Source organism: Chelonia mydas, chromosome 4, assembly GCF_015237465.2.
Source record: "Chelonia mydas isolate rCheMyd1 chromosome 4, rCheMyd1.pri.v2, whole genome shotgun sequence".
Lineage (NCBI taxonomy): Eukaryota > Metazoa > Chordata > Testudines > Cheloniidae > Chelonia > Chelonia mydas.
In genome coordinates, this window is record NC_057852.1 from 16,158,543 (window position 1) to 16,181,131 (window position 22,589).

Consider the following 22,589-nt stretch of genomic DNA (forward strand, 5'->3'; position numbering starts at 1 on the left):
CTTTTGAGGACCTGGGACAAAGACGCTCATGGGAACACGGTGTCACCCACTGTTTGTCAAATGGTAACATGATGTGATGCAGTGTCGTTTTAGCCGTGTTGTTTCCAGGATATTAGAAGGACAAGGCGGGTGAGAGAATATCTTTTATTGGACCAATCCTTATGTCAACCTTATCTCCTAATTCCCACTGTGGGCTCTGATCTCTGAGTGGCTGCCTTCACAGTCTGCAGAAACAAAGGTGGTAAAAGCATTCTACAGGCTGAGGGGAAGGGAGGGTGGTAAGTAATGGGATTTGTGACTGAGGTACAAATTCGGAGAAGCTGGATGGGAAAGAGAACAGAGCACATCGGGCTGGAAAATAAATATGAATAAGAAAGAACGACATTAATTTCCCCATCAGATGTATTGTTTCATTCACAAGGACAAATAATCTTTAAACATGCTTTAGACCCAAATGAAACTATATTGTTTTAATTTGCTGAACCAGATCAATTTAGAAAGGGTCACTTGAACAACACAGACTCTGCTCTTCTCCGTGTTGTTTTTAGAATAGGTTTAATTCTTAAACAGCTGCTGAAGCCTCACAGAAGATGTTGATAAACAGAGTGCTACTGTTCAGTTCATATTTAAATATGCCCTATATTGTCTCTGGGTAAGGCGTGTGTCTCGCTTTTAATCATTTGAAATATTCGTATGAAAACAGGAATTTGATTTTTAGGAGTTCATCTGCTGCTGCCTAACCCTCATTTGAAGTTATAATCCTTTGGTTGTATCGTCGTAATTATCTCCACAACAACTATTTGTGATGGTATAAACAGAGGTTTATGGCTTCAGATGAGAAATAAACAGCAGGAGCCTTTGATCTTCAAAGTTTTCTATGAAATATTATCCGTGGTGGTGGTGGTAATAATTCAAGAAAAAGCAAGGAAATACAGAAAACAGGTCCTGAGTAAAAAAGGGTCAACATAGGGCTCTGGTACAAGCAGAATTCCAGATCCGTGAAACGTGTGCATTTTCTAGTCTCAGCTTGTTGTTGTTCCAGACCAGTTAGAAATGTTAGAAATCTATGTATTTTTATTTGCTGATGTTTCCGTCTGATTTGTGGGGGAATAGCCACTCCAGAGGCTAAATCCTGGCCCAATTGAAGTCAGTCTCAAAACTGCAAGTTGACTTCAGTAGGATCTGGATTTCACTTCAGGTCTGTAATATTAGTAAAATGAATGGGAATTGGGCATCCTAAGAGACTGACTCATGTGAGTAAAGTATCGGAATCAGGCCTATCATTAGATTGAAGGACCATGCTTCTAGGGGAATATTAGTGTAGTTGTCAGTGCGTGACAGGGTCGCCAGATGCAACCTGGACTGTGGGATCGCTGAGCCCGCCGAACTCACCAGCCTGGGCTGCCTCTCGCGTTGTGACGCTGATGTCAAGCTATAACACTCTGATCGGCACTGCGTTTACACAGACATCCACGGGCAGGCACACACTGAACTGAGTTACATGAATGATGTCCCAGCCACTCATGAATCGCCAATAGGGAGGCTCCCCCCCAGCCTTGCACCCCAGCACTATACTGTCCCACACTGCTTAAGGCTTCCTTGGGCAGTGCAAGTTCATTAGTTCACCACTCCCTCAGTGTTGAATGGACACACGCTAGCCTTTGTAAACTGAGCTGAGATTTCCCAAGCACTTCAGCCAAAACAGATTTATTAATGACAGAAAGATACATTGTAAATGACTATAAGTGGTAGGCACACAAGTCAGAGATAGTTAACTTAAGAAAAGAAAAGTTAACATTCATTCTAAATCCTAAATTTTTAGTCTAAGCAAGAACTGAACCAAACAATGTCTCACCCTGACAGATAGTACAAGCAGGTTACAGTTCCCCAGTACACAGGCTGGAACTACCTTCCCAGTTGGTCCCCCCAGTTGGTCCGTTGAGACATTCTTCTAGGTATTGAGTTGGGGGGGGGGAGGAGAGACCAAGTGATGATGTCACTGTCTCTCCTTTTATATCTTCTTCCTGCTTACTAGAAAGATCTTTGCTGTGACGGGGTGGTTAGGCAACCTCCATTGGTCAGGCAGTCTCCATGGCATACATACTCTCTTTGAGAAGTCTCTGGGATGGCCCTTGGGAGAGTGGATTCCCTTTAATGGGCCATCAGCATGTGTCTGGCTGGTCCTCTGTTGTAGATGAGAGGTTGGCTGTGGGTGTCTTCCAACCTCACAACATATTTTCAGTAACACACATTGCTACACTTCATAACTGCACGTATAATGTAGCACATACAATCCAAAAGGATATTAATGTTCAACAGATCAAGACTTTTCAAATGATACCTCCCAAGGCATGCATTGTACAAAACCGATCATAATCATGTCATAATGGTGAATATGGGGGTTCTAGGGTGCTACTTTGAGGTACAGAATGTCACATAGTGATAAAAGAGAAACATGATATGCCAGCCTGCGTTTTTTTATTACTCAAACATCATTCAAATGCGATTTTGGGAAATGAACTAAGAGAGCTTAAAATGAATATTTTGCGAAGCAGAATTATTGCTACAAAAAGAGCTAAATAATTTGTATGGGTTTTGATTAGTAGCTACAAGGGATACTTTCAAAGGTCAATAGAGAGGTGGAATGCACAATTAAATACGGATTCAGGGGGGAGACTGGAGTTTGCTATATGTGCAGACTACATTTGTATCCATGAGTACTAAAACATAGGACGATATGTAATTATTAGCACAGATTATATATAACTCCAAAACAAATGAGTACAATTAAATTTTGAGGACCAGCTAGATCCTCAGCTGGCATAAATTACCATAGTTCCATTGACTTAAGTGAAGTCAGGAATACTGTGTCCGGTTCTGGTGTCCCCAATTCAAGAAGCACGTTGCAAAATTGGAGACTGTTCAGAAAAGAGATGTGAGAATGACTAAAAGATTGCTAAACATGCCTTATAGTTAAAGACTCAAGGAGCTCAGCCTGTTTCGCTTATCAAAGAGAAGGGGAAAGGGTGACTTGATCACAGTCTATACGTACCTATCTGGAGAAAAGAAGCTTGATGATAGAGAGGTCTTCATTCTAGCAAACAAAGGTATCACAAGATCAAATAGCTGGAAGTTGAAGCCAGACGCATTCAGACCCTAAATGAGGTGAAAAATTTTAACAATGAGGATAATTAGCCATTGGAATAATTACCAAGGGTTGTGGTGGATTCCCCGTCACCGACCATTTTTAAATCAAGATATTGGAGGTTTTTCTAAAAGATCTGCTCTAGTTCAGCCACAGCTATTACACGTGAAGCAGGAATTAATTCAGGGAAGTCCTGTGGTCTGCGTGGGTATGTTTACACTGCGCGCTAACCCCGGGCTCTGACTCCAGTGTGAGCCCAAAAGCCCTTAACATCCACACACAAATCAGTCTGAATCAAGTCAGCAAGCACTCAGGACCCTGGTCTTAAGAACCCACTAGGAGGGTGGGTCAGAGCCTGAATTACACAGTGATTCAGGGCCAAGCCTGGGCCTTTTGCAGTGTGGATGCAGGTCAAGCCATAGACCCAAGGTCTGCATAGTGCAGTATGGACGTGTTAGCATGGCTATGAGATCCAGGTGTAGTGGTTGCAAAGCCAGGATTACAATGCAGTACGGACACTCAAGCATGGGGTTGGAAACACTGAGTCTACAAGCTCAGGTCCCACAGATCTGGGCTTGGTGTGCAGTGTAGACATATCATGTTATGCAGAAGGTCTGACCAGATGGTCCCAGTGGTCCTTTCTGTCCTTAAAATTTATTAAAGTCTATGTGCTGAGGATCTAGCCCTAGAACTGTATACAAAATGTGATATAAAACCCATTAATATTAGGAAAAATGTCCATAATGCTCCTATTGCAATTAACAGAAAAACTGTTATTGACGTCAGTGGTGCAGGGTTGGGCCATGATTCTGAACATGCGACAAAGTTTGGTTCTGAAGTTATTGAATATATACCTGATTTACTAAATGTGTGGGTTTATTTAACCCAGGTGTTTGCATTTTGAAATAATGTATAAATTCTAGATTAAATAGACATCACAGCAGCCCTATGGGAGTAGCACTGTCAGTTGCAAAAACGTTTATAAGAAAATACCGAACAAAGGAATCTACACCTTCAGCGTAATGGAATCATTTACTTTAGTGTCAGAACGGATGAAGGGTTAGGAATGCATGAATCCCAAGAGAACCTCCTCATACCCATTCAGAGGTGATACAAAGACATTTAAGATCACATGGGTCTCTTATTTGATTATCAGTTAGATATAATCTACTTTAAAAGATGTTTTATTGTTTTGATAGTGTCATTTTTCATAAGGTTTTTGTTTGATTTGTTTGTATTTATATATGAGATTTTGGACAAACTTTGAATTATGTGTTGCACAATAAAATAAATAAAATATTTAGGACCAAGATTTTGATGCCCTTTCAGTGAGTAGCACTTGACTCTGTGTAATCTCATGGAAGTTAGGGGGCTACTCATGGAGTAAAATGTTGTTCACCATGAGTAAGGGATAAGAATCTTCTTCTATATATATTTGGAGGGTCAAAGTTGATCAATAACAGGATTGATCCTCCAGTGACAAACGTTGTCATGGCTGCGTTGAACCCAGTGGAGGTAGGACAATTTGCACCAGCTGAGGATCTGTCTGGCTGTGTGTAAAAGCTGATATAAGCAGAGTGTTTTCTGTGTGATATCAGGGGATCTTTAAACTGAATATTATTCCGACTAGAAGCTACAGCTTTGCAGAGTTTTTACATCAGCTAATAATACTGGGTGTTGTAATGTATTAGTTCAGCATTTCTATATGTGCTGAATATTTCCACTTAATTAAATTAGTAAAGAATAAAATTATGGGGTTAAAAGGTGCACAAAAGCATCAAACAAACTGGGCCAGAAAGAATTCAAGTGCACTCCATATGTTGACACAAACACTTACAAAGAGTCAGCTCTCCCTACACATAGGAGTAAGTAGGGTGGTCTAGGAGCAGTGTAGTGGCACTTGGGAAACATGGGTTTGGTTGCTGGCTCAGCCATATGCTCCTATGTGATGTTTGGCATCTTCCCTGTGCCTGTCACCCACTTCCGGAAATGGATTCCCTACTTCACAGGAGTGTTCGGAGGCTGGTGATTTTGGAGTGTTTTAATCTAGAGGGAGACCAGTGAACAGAAGAGGCTGCCAGTGGGTGAAGACTTTTCCCTTTGAATGCACAGTTGGTTGTGGGGAAGGACACACACGCCTCCTTGTCTCATGCATGGTCTCTCCCTGTTCACCTCTGCTTTCTCAGGGGAGGTCGTTCTTCTGGTTCCAGTGCCAGCAGATGGCCCAGCTGCCTCATGGCAGCGTCTGCCTGATGGAAGAGCTGCCACGCCAACCACCTCTTTCACCCAGCAGGACATTAACGAAGGCGTTGTGTGGTATAGGCACTCTGGATCCCGCGCGGAGAGCGACTCCTTCTACTTCCAGGTGCTGCCTGTCCTGCCATCTGTCCTAGAGCAGCTTTTATTTTCCTCTGAGACTTACTCTGTTTGCTGTGTCTTACCCATTATCAGGATCAGTGGTTGTGCCCGGAGACAGAAAGGTTTAATCATAAAAAGGCTCCCTGTAGGTAGGACCAAATCTTAGTCTTAATGCAGGTAAAACTCCCACTGATGCCAGAGACAGTTTTGTCCGACTGCAGGATTTGGCCCCTTGTAACGACCGCAGTAGTAGAGGTATCCATCTGTAGAGCTGATTTATTAGGCTAACTCTTGTATGCTGATGTTGACCTCGTTTGGCAAGTCACAGACCACATCGCAGATCTAGGGAAAATTGCCTTTCAAACAACTTACCAAGGGACTGCCAACTCCTAGAGGTTTGTCTGATTCTACGTCCATCTCAAAGAGGAGTAGACTCTTGAGAGGAAGTTAAATTGCACCACTCCAGTAGTGATATCCTGCTGGTAGCCTCTCTAGGCAGGAGATGGAGGAATAAAGTCATTAAAAAGGTATGAGAGAATGACTGTCCCCAGAGTGAACAGGTGCACAATGGCCTATACGTGCATGGCCTGGCTTAGGACTGCCCCGAGAATGAAAACCGCAGACTCATTACAGCAGAAAAGACACAGACTGGAGCAGTGTGCCCGGAGGCGGATGCTTGCTGGGGTAGTGATAGTACCCCCCTCCCCTTCCACGCTTGGATCTACACAGAATATTTGTTGTTTAAAAATGCTGATGCTCAGGGCATGCCACTTTTCAGGAGCCCTGCAACGGGGGTCTTCCTGGAGTCAGTATTGGTGGGAGGGGTCTGGGACTGGTGCCCAGGCAGACCAGATGTGGAAGGGAGTGGGGCAGGGAGGCGTATTTTCCCCATCAGCCCCACAGAGATGGCTAGGAAGACATAACACAGCTTATTGCTCTCTTATCCTTCTATACTCCCTTGTAATAGGAACCCTCTTCAAGATAAGGGATTTCCAGGGGGCAGCTGCAGCCAAGGGTAGCATGGATGGCCCTGTGCCTTAGGCAATGTCCTGGGAATGACTGAGTGGGGAGCAGAAGGAGGGGAAGGAAACAACACTCCATGAGGAGATGGTTGCAGAGTTTTCCTCTGCCCAGGCCCCCTCCCATATGTGTATTTCTATATCGGGGTGTTTCATCCCTGAGAAAAGCATCACCTTGAGATTTGCTGCGGCAGTTATGGAGGTGTGGCTCACGACTCCAGCATTAAGTTCTGTTTTGCACTTGAAGCAGGGATTTAACTTCTTTATTTGGTATGAATAATGCAGCATGCCCTCCCCAAACCTACTGTGCTCACTCTGAGCAGTGAGTGGGTTTTTTTGAGAGTTGAGTTCGATTTGAAAACACCCAGGCCAAGAGCCCATCTCTCTCCTGGGGTTCCCTCATGTAATAATTTAGTTTTCGTAATAGACTGCAGCTCTCACTCCACCAATAAATGTGTATATATAGACAAAAAGGCACAAAATACACCCCAGCAGCCATTATAATAAAATAAACCCCACCTTCCCGGCAGGCAGAATGATCATAAAATCCCTCAGACAGGATCTTGCATTTTGCTTGGGAAGTTTAACAGTCTCCCATAATGCTAAGTCAACATGAACATTTGCGTGCAATATTTGTTACATTTGGTTTACAACTTAGAAGCTATTACTGACAGGCAGTTAAGGTAATTTCTGAAGTAATTAATATAAGTGATAATGAGGAAGTTGAGAGTGCCAGATGTTGAGCAAGCTAATCTTTAATTTAATGGCTGTGTCGCTGATCGGTATCTGCCTTTTGCATGAGTCAGACGTGTGGTTTTAGTTTCTTGGTGCAGCGACAATAATTGTATGAGGAGCGAGCCCTGTAGGGAAAAGAAGCTACAGCGTGCGGTATCACGTCAGAAGATCATAATACATCTGTCTGAGTGCAGAAAAGTGGATTGTGACTTCCCAAAAAAGGCAGGCTTGTGTGTTTTCAACAGCGCCCTGGGAATTGTAGTTCAAATGACATCAACATAAACAGACCCTGTGAGTGACTAAAATCATTTCGGTTTTACTCTTTCAGGCCTCAATTCCGCAAAGCATTTTCATGCACGTTCTCAACTTGAAGCGGATGTTAAGTCCATTCTTACTCAGCAAACTGTTTTAAGTTCTGTTGAAGTCAAGGACGTACTGGGGCCTAATCCTTCCATGGTGTTGAGTGTAGGGAAGGCAATGAGAGCTAAGGGCGGTTGCCGACATTCAGGATTATTATAAACCTTTCTAGCATAGTTTCTACACTATATTTTAGTGCTTTTAAATTTTTGTAAAAATAATTATGCTGGATCCATGTGTTTATTAAAAAAAAAAAAAAGCAACTGCAACTGGACTGTGATGAGTTAGATATTCATTTCATCTTGATATTGGGATGGTGGTATGGACCATCTTCCAGTGTGGAGCACAAAGTCGTCTTGTGCAGCCTTGACCTTGATAGTATATCGTATCAAAGAATAGTACAGTCTGGCACCTACTATGTGAGTGCATTTGGATCACAGAGAAGCAACCCTAAGAGACATCTGGTTGAAGGTGCAGGGTGTTTTTTTTTCAGCATTTATCATCTAGTTTTGCTGCGCTCATGTTCTCAGGATCAGTCCCTAACTTTGTCCTCCCAAAGCCAGAAGGAGGAGTAGGGGAGGTTAAGAGGAGGGCCTAGAAAGGCAGTTGTGTTTTCAAACAATAGCAGTTCTTCATCATTGCGAATAAATTGTGATCAGGATTCCATTTGTATGAACTTGCATTTGCAGGTGTCGAGTGCTGCTATTCCACAAACCCACCTGGAGACCCACACGTTCAACATTGCCATTCTCCCACAGATACCCGAAGCACCGCAGCTCTCACTTGGGTCCTCTCTCCATATGACTGTAAGTCTAACCCAAAGCCACTGGCGAATTGTCACTGCATTTTTCCTTCTCATTCTGGGAGTGTACTGAGACCAGACTTTGGCACAGAACAATTATCGCTTAATATTGCTTCCTCTTAATGTTGTTCAGTCTGTGCATTGTACCTGATTCAAGGATCAAGGGAAGTTTAAAGAAAGAGTGCTGTACAGCCGGATGCATAGTAGAAAAAAGAAAAGTGAAATGAATCCTAGCTCAGATGTTGAAATGTAAAAAAAAAAAAAAAGTTGGAAAGTCAATATGAATAGAGGTGATTGAGATAAAATTGTAGATTGTAGAGGCTCTTAAGAAGAGAAAGGAAGAAACTACATATTTACATCTTTTCAAAGAATTCCCACAGTTCTTAAAATCCCGTGTATTACAGAGACTACTACAGTGGAAAGAGGCAAAAAGTGAGACAATAACAAATAGATCTTATGAGTAACTACACTGCAATCCATTTTTACAAAGATCACAATCTGCTCACATGACAAAGTTCTAATCCACCAATCTGACACCAGAAACATATATTATAATATTTTCCTAAAACATTCAGATGTGTCTATTACCTTTGATTGTAAATTACTCTTTTTGAAGCATTGGCAGTGGAAGTAGGTATTGCGTTTTTATACTATGCCATGTAATCTAATGCAGTTGTTCCCCTAATCATTTTAATTTGGAGAGACGCCTGCAAGGCTCATGGGAATTAAATTAGACACACAACAAGCCTTGTAGGGGTTGGCAGGTGTATGTAGTGTATATGGCATATATTTTTGCTTTGTTCTGCTATCTGCTCTGTTCTTGTGAACTAGCAGAATGCTGTTGTATACCTGAATCCTCCTTGGAGTTCTGGTGATAGCATAACCCACTAAAACCTATGCTTTATGCCAACAAATATACCTTGGTTCGACTGTTTCTTTCTCAATGCAGACTGATACAAAGCCCACTGATGTCAAGAAGAGTCTTTTCAGTTAGGTCAGTGGGCATCAAGATCCACAAGTGTAGCACAGTGCAAGAAGGTCATGGTGCAGTGATTAATACAGAGAAACTCAGACCTTCTACAAATTGGGCCAAATTCGGCCTTGGCATAAATTGATGCAATTCCCATTAGCTTCAGTGGGATCTGTACCTGATTCACCAGGGCTGAATTTGGTCTATATGGCCTGTTTTTGAAGTGTAGGATGGCTATTCACTCTTGATATTTTCAGCATGACCCTGATTTTAAGATCATTTCAAAATATCTTCAGGGAGAATGCAGCATTGTTGTCTTGATGTTGGGTTGTACAACCCCTGACAGCACTGAGCAAAGATGTTATGACACTGGGTTAATGACATTATTATTATTAATATGCTCAGAAGTGTACTGGGTACCTGTTGTAGGGGAGTGGCTACCCCATAGCACACAGCGCTGGCCACACATGGTACAACTGGCTCTCCCTCCATTTCCTTCTCTGAGGTGGGTCTCTGGCTCTCCACATGCTGGTCTGTGCTGGAGATGTGACTTAGCCCACTGGCCAAATCACAAGCAAACCCGTAGCAACAGTTCAACAAACAAAAACGTCCTTCTGCCTCTTCAGCCCACCCTCTGGGCCTTGCTCCCAGCTGGTTTCTTGGCTACCTGTGTGAGTCATTCTGGTTCTGGGACAGAGCACTGGGTCCCCTGGCTGGTTCCCGTGGAGTACCGTTCTCAGCCGCTTTGGGGCTGTGTTCCTTGTAGCCTTCCCTGCTGTGGTATAGAGCACTGGGCCCCCAGGCTGGTTTTCTGGGAGTACTTAGTCTCCTGCAGACCCTGACTCAGGCCTTCCACAGTAGCCTGCCCACTCCCTGTGGTTCCACCTCCAGATTTATCTCATTCTCAGTCCTTTTATAAGGCCCATATGTCGATTAAGCTGTCACCTGACCCTCCTTAGTCCCTCCACTTCAGGCTGGAAGCAGCTAATTAATTATGGCCAGGTGTGGCTGACCCGTCTCCCATTAAAGGGGCCACTCACCCACTGACATTGCCTTATGAAAATAAATAAAGACCCAGTCCGGGCTGCAGAGAGTCAACATGACCCAGCAAGCGAGGGTCATTAACAGACAAGTTGGTAGTGGATTGTAATAAGGTCATGTGGTGATTAAGGCAAGTGGACATCTCAATGGCTCTGCTACCTGTTAGACGGTATATTCTCCCTGCCCGTCCCCCCCGCCATGTTTGCTCGCAGACAAGATGGCCGAAGTGAGGCATTAGGAGGGATTTGGAGGTGGCCTGGTGAACAACTTTGGGGCAGGCGTTCCAAGCATAAGGGAGATGGCTTGGAGTTGCCTGTGAGAAAAGCCATTGCTGAGTGGAGGGGCTAGGAGAGGAGGTTAGAGCTGTAGGCAGGGGTGCCTGATGCCTGGCTTTGGGAACCAGGGCTATCCATCTGAATGAGATGCACAGGCATGTCTGACCTTATTAGTTACTAATCCTTTATTCATGATGTGTTAAGTGCCTGCGGCATGCTTGGCTCTGTCATAGACCCAGATAAAGACCGAGTCCCAGCTCAAACGACCTTGCAGATAGACAAAAACACACTGGGAGGATAGAGAAAACTTTAGATCTGCCTATTGTAGGTACTTATACAACCTCCATTAGCATAGTGTCTGCATGCCCCACCACACCTCTGTGAAGTAGGGCAGTGCTGTTATGCCCATTTTATAGATGGGCAGTTAAGGAGCAGAGAGACTAGGGCCAGCTTTTCAAAGCTGTTTAGGTGCCTAAAGATGCAGATAGACGCCAAGTGGGATTTTCAGAAGCGCTTAGTTACCGAACTCCCACTGAAATTGAAAGTCAATGGGAGTTAGGCACCATGGTGCTTCTGAAAACTCCGCTAGGCATCCAGGTGCCTAAAGATGCAGATAGATGCCTTTGAAAATCTGGCCCTTAACTGACTTGCCCAAAGTCACACAGGAAGTCTGTAATGAAGCCAGGAAGTGAAGCCAGGTCTCACAAGCCCCAAACCGGCACCCTAATCCTTGGACCATCCTTTCAGGTGTAATGGGGTGGGTGGGGAGTTCTTGCCGTTTCATATTGGGTAGGTAAAGGATCAGTGCTAACCTGGCGAGTGATAGCATGTGATTTCTTAGAAGAAATAGGTTTCCAGGTGGCATTGAGGGAGGAAGGCCATGAGTCCGAGAGGGAGTTCATTCCACATGTTGGGGTTGGTGAGGCAGGAAGACAGGAGTGGGTGAAGGAACTGAAGGGAGTGGTGAAACCGTGCCATGATTATCTCACCGCTCCCAGTGGTCTTATGAAGGTTTAAAATAGGGGCAACCTTCTGCAGGCAACAATAAAATCTGTTCAGGCTGTTATTTGGAGCAATATTCAGTAATGTATCTTTATCCTTTGAATTTTTTTTAAAACAAGATTCACGGGGGAGGTGTCTGATTGCTCATTGCAATGCTGGATTTTATAGCTAATTACACACCACAAAATCCAACAGTGTCATAAAATATTGTGCTTTACTTGACGGGGCTCATCACAACCTGCAAATGCTGCCTCTTTGAGAGACAAATATGCCTTGGAGGCAATTACAAAGGGACCATAACATTAAATCTTCATCATAAAAAGACTGCACTTCCCACATCAGCGTGATTGAGTTCTGCTAATCCGTTTTCAAATGTCTAAATTCCTTCAGAATTAGACTGGCGTCTTTGCTGAAGAATGAGTTCACTGCTAAGTCCTTCTACGGCAGAAGACTGGTTTGATTGATCTGTACTAGAAAGGTCAAAGGAAGTTAAGTGAAAGTTTGACGATTAAGCTGGACATGTATCTATAGTGTTTCCTTTTTCAATTATGCATCAAGTTACACCTTCCCCAAAAGATATGATTGATGAGGTGAGAATGTAGCTTCTCTGATGGCAAACGCTAGCTGAGTGTAAGCTGAGATCAGATTTGTGGGGTGGAAGAAAATTCTGTGATTGTTAAAGTGCAGTTTTTATTCCAAAAAGTGGCTCTGTAAAATTGACACCATCGTTACCATGAGACTTGTTCTCTTTATGCATTCAGAGCCATATCTGCTAGCATCAATGTCAAAAAGTAACTTTCATTGCCATCAATTTCTGTTAGCTGCGCAGAGCCAATGTAGCTGAGAGGTAGCAAGCTGAATTCTCCTTCATGCGCATCATCAGCAGAATTGTTTTCTAAATTCCTTTCAGATACACTTGTGCAAATGTGCTGAAAACAGTGGGGTTGAACAGGCATCCCAAAATACTGATTTATTTAATGAACGGTGTATATTAGAGTAAATTTTCTTTTGCTTTTTACTCCAAGCTGTTTTTTAAGATGTATTCTGTCAGGAACATTGCTTTGATGGTGCATAATGGCAGCATAAAAACTTTAACTTTAATCCAACTAGGCTGAGGACAAATATACTCCCACACTGAGCACTGGACGTAAGGTTGGGGTTGTCTGTTTTTTTTATTCATTGTGCTCTGTATTTGGATACAAGAAAATACTGTAGGAATGACAGGCTTACCATACAAGATAATGAATACACTTTTTCATCTGAGGATCTCAAAGTATTTTACAAAGGTGGCTAAATCTCATTGTCCTCATTTTACAAATGGAGAAACTGAGGCACAGAGCGCACATATAATTAGCCCACGGTCAGACATTGGCAGAGCCAGGGATGGAATCGTGGTCTTAGACCCCTAGCGCCATTAGTCCATGTTGTCCAGAATCCTGCCTTCAGCATTAGCCAGTGTCTGACGCTACAGAGACAGGTAAAATCATGCCTCATAATAGATCTAGCCAGTTGTGTAATAATGAAACATGGGAATTCCATACATAGTCATCGAGTTTACGAGCAGAAGGGACCACCAGGTCATGTAGTCTGACATCCTGTATATCACAGGCCCCTAGCAACACCCAGCACCCGCACGCTAACCCAACAACCAAAATTAGACCAAAGTATTACAGCCCATAGAAGCCTAGGCTATTATGTGCCACAGGCAGAGAACAGGAGTGACTGAGGCTCACCAGTGACCAAGGCCCGCTCAGTGGCAGGGAAATGATCGTGAGACACTTCTCAGGTAACCTTTGCAAGTGACCCGCACCCACACGCTGCAGAGGAAGGTGAAAAAACCCCAAGGTCACTGCCAGTCTGAGCTGGGGGACGACTCCTTCCTGACATGACTTGTAAGGATCAGTTAGACCCTGAGCATGTGAGCAAGAACCAGCCAGCCAAGCACCCAAGAGAGCGAATTCTCAGTACCACCACAGAGTCCTGGTCCTCCCCATCAAGTGTGCCATCTCCAACCGTGGCCACCCTGATGCTTCACAGGACGGAGATTTTTAAAAAACCCAACCCAACACATTAGGTGGGTGTGGGAGGGGTGGAGAAATCCCTAAAGCATCAGCTTTAGGAACATATGACAGAAACTGGAAGCCCTGCCCCCGACCATCACAAACAACCCCATCACACAATCACATTCAAAAATTTGTCCAGCTCTCTCTTTAAACTAATTAAGTTGCTTGCCCCCACAACTACTATTGGGAGGCTGACCCAGGACCTCACCCCTCTTATGGTTAGCAAACTTTTTCTAATTTCCAGCCTCAATTTGTTCTTGGCCAGTTTATATCCATTTGTTCTTCTGCCAACATTGTCCTTTAGCTTACACAACTCTTCACTCTCCCTGGTATTTACACCTCTGATGTATTTATAAAGAGTAATCATATCCTTTCTCGGTGTTCTTTTTGCTAGACTAAATAAGTCCAACTCTTTCAGTCTCCTCTCATAAGGTAGGCCCTTTATTCCCCTCATCGTCCTAGTAGCTCTTTTCTGCACCTGTTCCAGTTTGAATTAATCTTTCTTGAATGTGGCTGACCAGAATTGCACACAGTATTCTAGATGAGGTCTCAGCAGTGCCTTGTACACTGGCATTAATACTTCTCTTTCTCTACTAGAAATGCCTCTCCTGATACATCCTAGGATCGCCTGTGGTCCATCTAGTCTAGTAGTCTGTCTCTGACAGTGGCCAGTATCAGATGCTTAATAGGAAGGTACAAGAATCCTTTAGATGAGAGAATTATGGAATAGAGGAAATTTCTTCTCAATCTTACCTATTAGTAGTTGGTTTATACTCTAAAGCATGAAAGCATCTATCTATCTATGTAATCATAGCAAAATATTGTGTTAAAAGTACATTATTAAGGTTACAAAGTTGAGCACTCAAATGCTAGGAAAGTCCTGGGACTTGTGGAGGGATGGAGCATATTCCATCTGGGAATGGCTCGTGCCCAGTCCGGTCACAGCACTAGAAGCCATGAGAAGCTTGGACATGCACAATGAGGATAGAATCTTTGGAGATTTTAGCGATAAAGCTCTAGCAAGTCTCTAGTGAGCATGTGCAAACTTTAAAAGGCTTATAACTTGGCCGGATGTGGGCAGATCTTTACAGAGATGGTAAAAGGACCCCTCCCAAATGTCAAGTCCCTGATCCAAAGCACAGGGGCTCTAGAGCATGTCAGAGTAAGGGCCACAAGAAATTTCCCCCTAGCATTGTTCTTTAAAATGGCAGAACGATGTTGGCTGAAATTGATATATATATTTTAAATCAGCCTGATGCAGGCACCCAGCATGGAAAATTTCTGTCCAAACAACTGAAGTTTGGCAAAGTTATAAGCAACTGAAAATAGGGTCTTATAATGGGATGCGTTGTGCAACCTCAGTAATAGGTGGTGGTACCAGCCCCACCTATAATATAGTTATTTATATCCCATTGAATAATATTGCACATGTTCTCCTATCCATATAAATGTAATCTTTTTTTTAAATCCTACTGTTCTCCACAATATTACCTGCTGTAAGTAATAGATTAATTAGGAAAGTAGTTACCTTTTACAGTTTTAAATTTGTTGTCTTTCCATTTCACTGAATATCCCCTTCTTGTATTATAAGAGAGGATAGATATGAGTCCTCAGTTTACCTTCCATGTAACAAGGCTTGGCAGAATTCATTTTTTTTATTTTTATATGGTTTGGACGGATAATATCGTTATTTATTTTTAAGCATTTGTTTTTAGATGTTTATCAATTGAAATTTTTGCAGCTACTGGAAGGGATGGGAGGGTCAGACAACAGCCATTTCATAGCAGTAGACACTGAAGTTCTAAAAATTAAAACTTTATCAGAGTTAAAACACCAACTGTCAACATCACATGTCAAAATGTACGAAGTAAAAATCCTCTGCTAACACTGGCATTATAAACCCTTTTTATATACACATTGAGGTGGGACTCTAATAAGTTCCCAAGCAGCAGTTTCCTTACTTTGCCTGTCTGTAAATTTGGATTATTATCAATGGAAATATTTTTTCATTAGTTTGTGTGTGTCCAGTGAAATCGTTGTTTATTGACATTGACCGATAAAAATTAAATCTTTCCAAACCTACCTGTAACATTAATTATCTTGTATATATCTATCACATTCCCTCTTCATTTTTACTCTAAACTAAACATTTTCAGGGTGAAATCCTGACTCTGTTGAAGTCAATTTGAGTTTTACTGATGACGTCAGTGGGGCCAGGATTTCACTCCTAGTCTTTTCAATCTCTCCTCATAAGGAGATTTTTCCATTCCTCTGTTCTTTGTAGCTTCTTTTTTCTGAATCTCTTCTATTTCTGCTATACAGTAATCAGAACTGAACATAGTATTCTAGGGTAGCCGTATACCACTGATTTATATACTGCCATTACAATAGTTTCAGTATTATAAGGTAGTAGACTATACACGATATGGTGAATGGGAGGAAAAAAATCTTCTTGATCCTCAGCAGGTGATCATCTCATGCTCTAAAGCAGGGGGTTTAATTGCCCATGTAATTAACTTAGCTTGTGTAGCTACAGATGTTGGTGATCATGAAATAATCTGGGTCCTTTTAGGATCCAGCTGGAGTATTTAACTCCATGACCTCTTGCAGCAGTTAATTCCACTGGATTAAGACTATCATACATCCACAAGTTATATATATTGTGACAAAGCTCTGTCCTTGCCTCCGTGGGTCCCGCGTTTCCTGGTGGATTTCGCTAGCCTCAGAGGCTCACTGTGATCCTCCACGTAACCCTTCTTTCCCTAGAGACAAGGGTCACAGTCTACTGAGCCATTTTCATCATAAGCCAGCAAGGGAGGTGAGGAGAAGTTATCCTTCCTTGCACAGTCTCTGTTGTCTCCCAGTCTCAGTGATTAATCAGGGGGCAAAGGTGGTGGGGGGGGAGCCCGGGCCCATCCTTTACTCCGGGCTCCAGCCCATGAACCCTAATAGCATTAGCTATGGTAGCTGACCTTTTAGAAACATGACATGTACAATTCCCTGGGCTACTTCCCCCACAGCAGCCCTCACTTCCTCAAGCTCCACTTCACCCTTACCTCAGGGCTTCCTTCCTTGTGCCTGATATGGTGTGTACTACTCAGCCTCTCCAACAGCACAACTTCCTCCCAAGCTCCTGACATGCACCCCCACTTGACTGACTGGGAGGCTTTTAACTAGTTTCAGCCAGCCCCTGATTGGCTTCAGGTGTCCCAATCAACCTAACGTTCTCCCTGCCTTCTGGAAAGTTCTTAATTGGCCCCAGGTGTCTTAATTGACCTGGAGCAGCTGCCATTTCACTTATCCTGGTACCAGGGATTTGTTTAGCCTGGAGCTAGTATATCTATCTCCCACTACTTTTCTATAGCCATCTGGCCTTGCCCCGTCACAATATATAATATGCAGTACAGTGTGCTCACACCCACAGTGGCTCCTTTGAAGTGTTGTGTTGACCCAGCATTGATAATGTTCTTGTAGCGCAGGAAACGGTACGCTGTTTTTAAAAGGGTTGAAAAGAAAAGGAAAAGCTGCTATTCCTTGACATTCCCATGGAAATTGCTGGAAATTTTTCAGGATCTTTTTAAAAAAGCAGATTCACTGAAAACAGATCTGACTAGACCAATAAGCTGGCTAGGGAATGACTTGTATCTTCACCCAGTAGTTTTAAATCACATTTATTATTTTTTCCTCATCCATTCTGCTAAACGTGTGTGTGAGGGGGGCTGTAAAAGAAGCATTGCTCTGAGGCACATATCCCTTTCTGCTTCCCCCTTGCTCCAGTCTGCAGCAAGGCCATCCCAGGACAAGCAGACACCCTGCCCCGTCAGCTCTGCTGTACTGGCTGGTGTGTTTGGATGTGGGGGAGAGGCAGAGACAAGACTCTGTTCATTCCTGGCCTACCAGTCCCTGGATTGGTGAGGGAAATCGAGGCAGCAATAGCTCTGTTCACACCTCCATTCCCAGACCACGCCCAGGTCAGGATAGCCAGCACAAGAGTATAAGGGGGGAGGGGAGGTTCCAACTTTCTTGCATGGACGTAAAATCTCAGTTTAGCTCATCTCTGATTCCCACTGGTTCTCTGGAGAAAAGAAGACTCATGATGGTAAAATAAAGTGCTCTCTCTTCTTAATGCTTAATACTTGGCGTTCCTGTAGCCCCTTCCATATGAGAATCTGAATCTGGTTTACAACATTAAGTCATAAGTGAGACATAGGTGGTGAATAAGCCTTGCGCTGACCTTCTGCACGGAGGTACGTTTCACCCACTAGCGAACCGCACAGCACCTCCTAAAGGTAGCTGGGTATTGCCCCGTTGGACAGACGGCACAGTGAGATCAAGTGACTTGGCCAAGGCTCTCCCAGTACGTCGCAGTCAGGGATCTAAATGTATAACTTTAAAGATCAGGTATTTGGAGACTCTTGTGTTTAAGGATTGGTTCGTTTGGGGAACAAATCTCTCAATTGATTTGTTGTATTTCTGAGGAAATCTCCAGGTACCATTGGCTTTTGTGTTCATTGTATAATGTGTTTTTTAGGCGCTGGAGGATCGTGTGACCGTGATTGAGCCGCATCATCTCTCCTTTGTAGACTCAGAGAGTCCGAGTGGGAAAATCGTGTTCAACGTGACTCTACCTCTGCAGCCAAATCAAGGCAAGATGTGCTATTAATATGCTTTCTTTTTTTTTTTTAAAACAAAAGTCTTAGTGTTGGAGGCTAAGGACTTCTGTGCATTTATTGCCATTTCTTCTAAGTTCTCTAGCTTTATCCAAAGTATCTGTCTGTGCAGGCAGCTATTAATCTCTCTATTTTCCTTCAATACTTTTCAAACCATCTGTTTCTCAACCTGATTCTTTCGGTGAGCAGAGGGGTGAGCAGTGCCCAGCCAGCTTTCTGTAATGTCAGCGTCCGGAATACATTGCACACTGCACCCAATGGTTTTGCTCTTTTCACCTCTCCATCCATAAGCATCTGCAGCGCTTACTTAATTAGAAATCTCTGTTTAATTCACAATGTCCTCTGTTAGGTCCAGAGATCTGGGCTTTGGGCTATGGCTGGGTGACCCATTCTGGAGACTGTAAGCAGAGATAACATCGAAGACATAAATAGCACTACAAGGGGGGAAGGGACAGTGGCAGAGCCTTGATTGTTCAGTGTTAAAAATGAAATGGATGCCTCTTGTTAACATGAGCTCTCTGTCTCTCTAGGAATTGTGGAGCACAGAGACAGGCCCCTTTCCCCAGTCAAGTATTTCACGCAAGCGGATATAAACCATGGCAAGATTGCTTACCGTCCACCCAGTGCAGCTCCACACGTCAGAGAGATTATGGCATTCTCTTTTGCTGGTAAGAAACACCAGCTCTTCACTAGCTCTGTGTCAAGAATGTGGAAGTATCTCCACTAATTCCCATTACAGACCTGGGTGTGCCTCTTTCCCTCTAAAAAACTAGCATTCTCTCACTGTTATGGGCCAAACTGACTTCCATTAAACTGTGAAGACACAGTTAATGCAAGCTTTGCCATTGACTTCAAGAGGAGCAGGATTAGGACTTGAATTACTGTGACCTCTTTACAGTGGAAATGCTGAATTGTGAAATTGAGATTGTTCAGAATGTTACGGGTCCCACGGAGAATGATCCCACAACTTTCTGTACTTTGGGTTAAATCCTGGCCCCATGAATATCAATAGGAGCTTTTGGCATTGACATCAATAGTTCCAGGATTCTACCCTTTATTTTTTGTCACTCATGACAGAAATCTCTAATTATGGGACAGTATTGCAAAACTCAATGCATTATGGGTTTCATGACTGCCTTTGAAGCATCTGGCATTGACCCACTGTTGGAAATTGGATGTTGCAGTAGATGGATGGATGGTAACTGTTACTTTCCTATATCTTGGATCTTTGCCCCATACTGTTTCCTAGTTTGGGTATGGCAAGTTGACAGGTGTGGGATCATGTTACATGCATAACTCTGTAGGCCTTATGGCAATACGATATGCAGCCAAGTTCTTTCAGCGGGGACAAATCCTTATGTTAAATGCCATTCTTCAAAGTGTATTACGTACATTTAAAAAGAATGTAGGGCCACGTTGTCCACTTGGCATCAAGAGGGGCTCTCTTAAAATGTTCTTCAACCACTCAGGTTGTATTATAAGCTGATCATTTTCTAATCCTGTAACTCCACATAAGAGTCCCTCATAATGTGGAGATAAACCAATGGAAAGAGGGGGCTGTCTTTGCATCCTGGTCTGGGGCTGCCTTTCAGAACTGTGTGTTAACCTAAATGGGTGTTGTGAAAACAAAAGCCAACAATGCACAGGCATGCAGTACAGAGTCTGATGGGCCAAAGCAAGTTCCTTCTTCCTCAAGAAATCATTGCGTTCTTACTGACTTTTAGTGTCTGTTGGGATGTTCTATTTTTGTAGTGGAATAAGAAGAGAAAGCATGTGATATTTAGAAACTTGTTTTAATTTGACTTGGTTGGCCCTTGTATGGGTGTGGGGGAGAGGATGAAGGAGACTCCCTGTCCCCCTGCTTCTGCACCCAGTGCAAGAGCGATTCACAGTTGCAGTCTCCGTGTTCTCCCTTTGCACACTGCCCTAGACTAAAGCAGTCAAGCCGTGGCCCATCCCCTCCCTTCATACCAAGATGTTGCCTTCCTAGTTACACAGAGTAAGCCTCCCTCATGCAAAGTCCCTCCACGGGCACGAGGGAGGACAAGGCAACGCTCTGTATTTCCCCTGCTTAGAGCAGTGCCCATCTGGCACAATCTAGCCCTGAGTGTTTTAGTTGATTTTTTTTAATGTTCTATCATAGAGGTGTATGGTGCCTCACAGGGTACAGTAACCCTGTTTGTGTTGGAGTGGTTAGTTCACTGGTGGTGACATATAGAACCAATTACAGGAGAACTTCAGAGTTATGAACACATCGGGAATGGTGGCTGTTCGGAACTCTGAAATGTTCAGAACTGAACAAAACATTGTGGTGATTCTTTCAAAAGTTTACAACTGAACATTGACTTCGTACAGCTTTGAAACTTTACTATGCAGAAGAAGAATGCTGCTTTCCCTTTATTTTTTTAGTAGTTTACTTTTAACACAGTCCTGTACTCCATTTGCTCTTTTTTTTTTGGGTCTCTGCTGCTGCCTGATTGTGAACTTCCAGTTCCAAATGAGGTGTGTGGTTGACTGGTCAATTTGTAGCTCTCGTGTTCGTAACTCTGAGGTTCTACTGTAGCTTTTCTTCATGGTCTGTATGTACTGAGCTACTTTCTGTTGGAAATAGAAGTGTAGAAATTGACTCAGTAACAAGTGAGCAACTCTGTATTTGCTGATGATGGGTGGCTGTGCTATGCAATGTTCTGAATCCTGGAGCCTCATTCTGAAAAGACAGCCGAAAATGAGTAACTGACAGGAGGGCTGGCGCAAGTACAGGCCGGTAAACCCCACCCTGCCTTCTTACAATGTGCAAATCAAGTTTTATTAGAGTAGCATCACTCTGTCTGCAGTGAACTCAACTCAGTCAGTGAAATATGATGGTGATATTAGCACTCCCTGATTTGCAGAGCTGTGTGTGCTGAGGAAATGAAACCTAGAAGCAATTATTAGTAAATCGCTGGGCCTGTCAGGGTATACAAACACCAATTTATGCAATTCTCTTTTGTAAAGTTGGCTACCTTGTAGCATTGAATAGCAGAACATTTCTCTGTTAATTGTATTAAATTCCAAGTTCTTAACAATTACAAAGCGGAGTACAAGCAGTTAATCCTTACAATAGCCCTGGAAGTAGGGAAGTATTAGCATTCTCATTTTACAGATACGGAATCTGAGACAGAGGGGAGCTAACTGCTACACTTTCAAAAGTTACCACTGATTTCGAGTACCCATCTTGGGACGTCTTGTACCTACTGCTTTAGAAGAGCTGAGTTCAGTTCAGTTGGACTTGTCAGTGCTCAGCATTTCCAGAAACCAGGCCCAAGATGTCGCAAATTAAACAACCACTAATGGAGGTGTCTAAACTCGGTGGCTTTTCCGAGGCTGCATGGCAGGCGAGTGGCAGTGCTGGAATTAAAAGTTAGGAGTTCCTGACTGTAACACCCAGAACTGAGGCATATGTAGTAAGCTGCCTCCATAAAATGTCAGGAAAGATATTCCAGTTTTTGTAGAAAACAAAATGGATTTAAATCCATGTGACCTTATTTTTTTCCTATGCTAGTCATAAATGTGCTCTACTTTGTTTTCCCCCTGCAGGTCTCCCGGAGTCGGTGAACTTCAGTTTCACAGGTATATTAATCACTATTCTTTCACTGGCATAAGGGTCATGGTACTTTTTCCTTCCTGTTAATGTCCTTTGCTTTACCTCTCCCTGCCTGCCACCCGCCCAGCTCCCATTTCAGGGACTTACGAGTGTTGAGTAAAAGTCTGTGAAAGTAAAAGTGCACCAGAAATACTTGAATGGTTGTTTTCACAAATTGTGGATTAAGATGCATGGAAGACAATGACTCCTTGGTAGGAGCCAGGAGTTGGTTTTCTTAATAGCAGATATGCCTCTTTTTCTAACCATCAATTCAAATCCTGCATGTCTGATTCAGTCAAAAATCCCATTGACGTGAGTAAGGACAGCAAAGTTTGACTCAATGATTATTAAATGTAGTATGGAAACATTTCAGAAAACTGAAGTGTGTAATAACTTGTTACCTTGTTTAAGCCTTTTCAATGTGATGCCTAGCATGGGCATGCCAAGTATCCCTTATTCTGGGTAACCCACGTGTGTTCTGGCTCCAGACTGCAGTCTGTAATAGAGAGAGGCGTACACATGTGTGTACG

The 22,589-nt window shown here is 43.2% G+C and overlaps 1 protein-coding gene across 3 annotated transcripts in view; it reads left to right on the plus strand.

Annotated features, from left to right (window-relative positions):
• The window catches only part of FRAS1 (Fraser extracellular matrix complex subunit 1), a 299,172-nt gene that overhangs the window by 200,312 nt on the left and 76,271 nt on the right, over positions 1 to 22,589 (plus strand). For all 3 annotated transcript variants that reach the window (XM_043544852.1, XM_043544853.1, XM_037896738.2), the window contains exons 31-35: positions 5,332 to 5,510; positions 8,304 to 8,420; positions 18,299 to 18,413; positions 18,968 to 19,105; positions 22,014 to 22,046. In XM_043544852.1, coding sequence (XP_043400787.1) covers positions 5,332 to 5,510; positions 8,304 to 8,420; positions 18,299 to 18,413; positions 18,968 to 19,105; positions 22,014 to 22,046 — 582 coding nt within the window. The remainder of the gene's footprint in view (positions 1 to 5,331; positions 5,511 to 8,303; positions 8,421 to 18,298; positions 18,414 to 18,967; positions 19,106 to 22,013; positions 22,047 to 22,589) is intronic.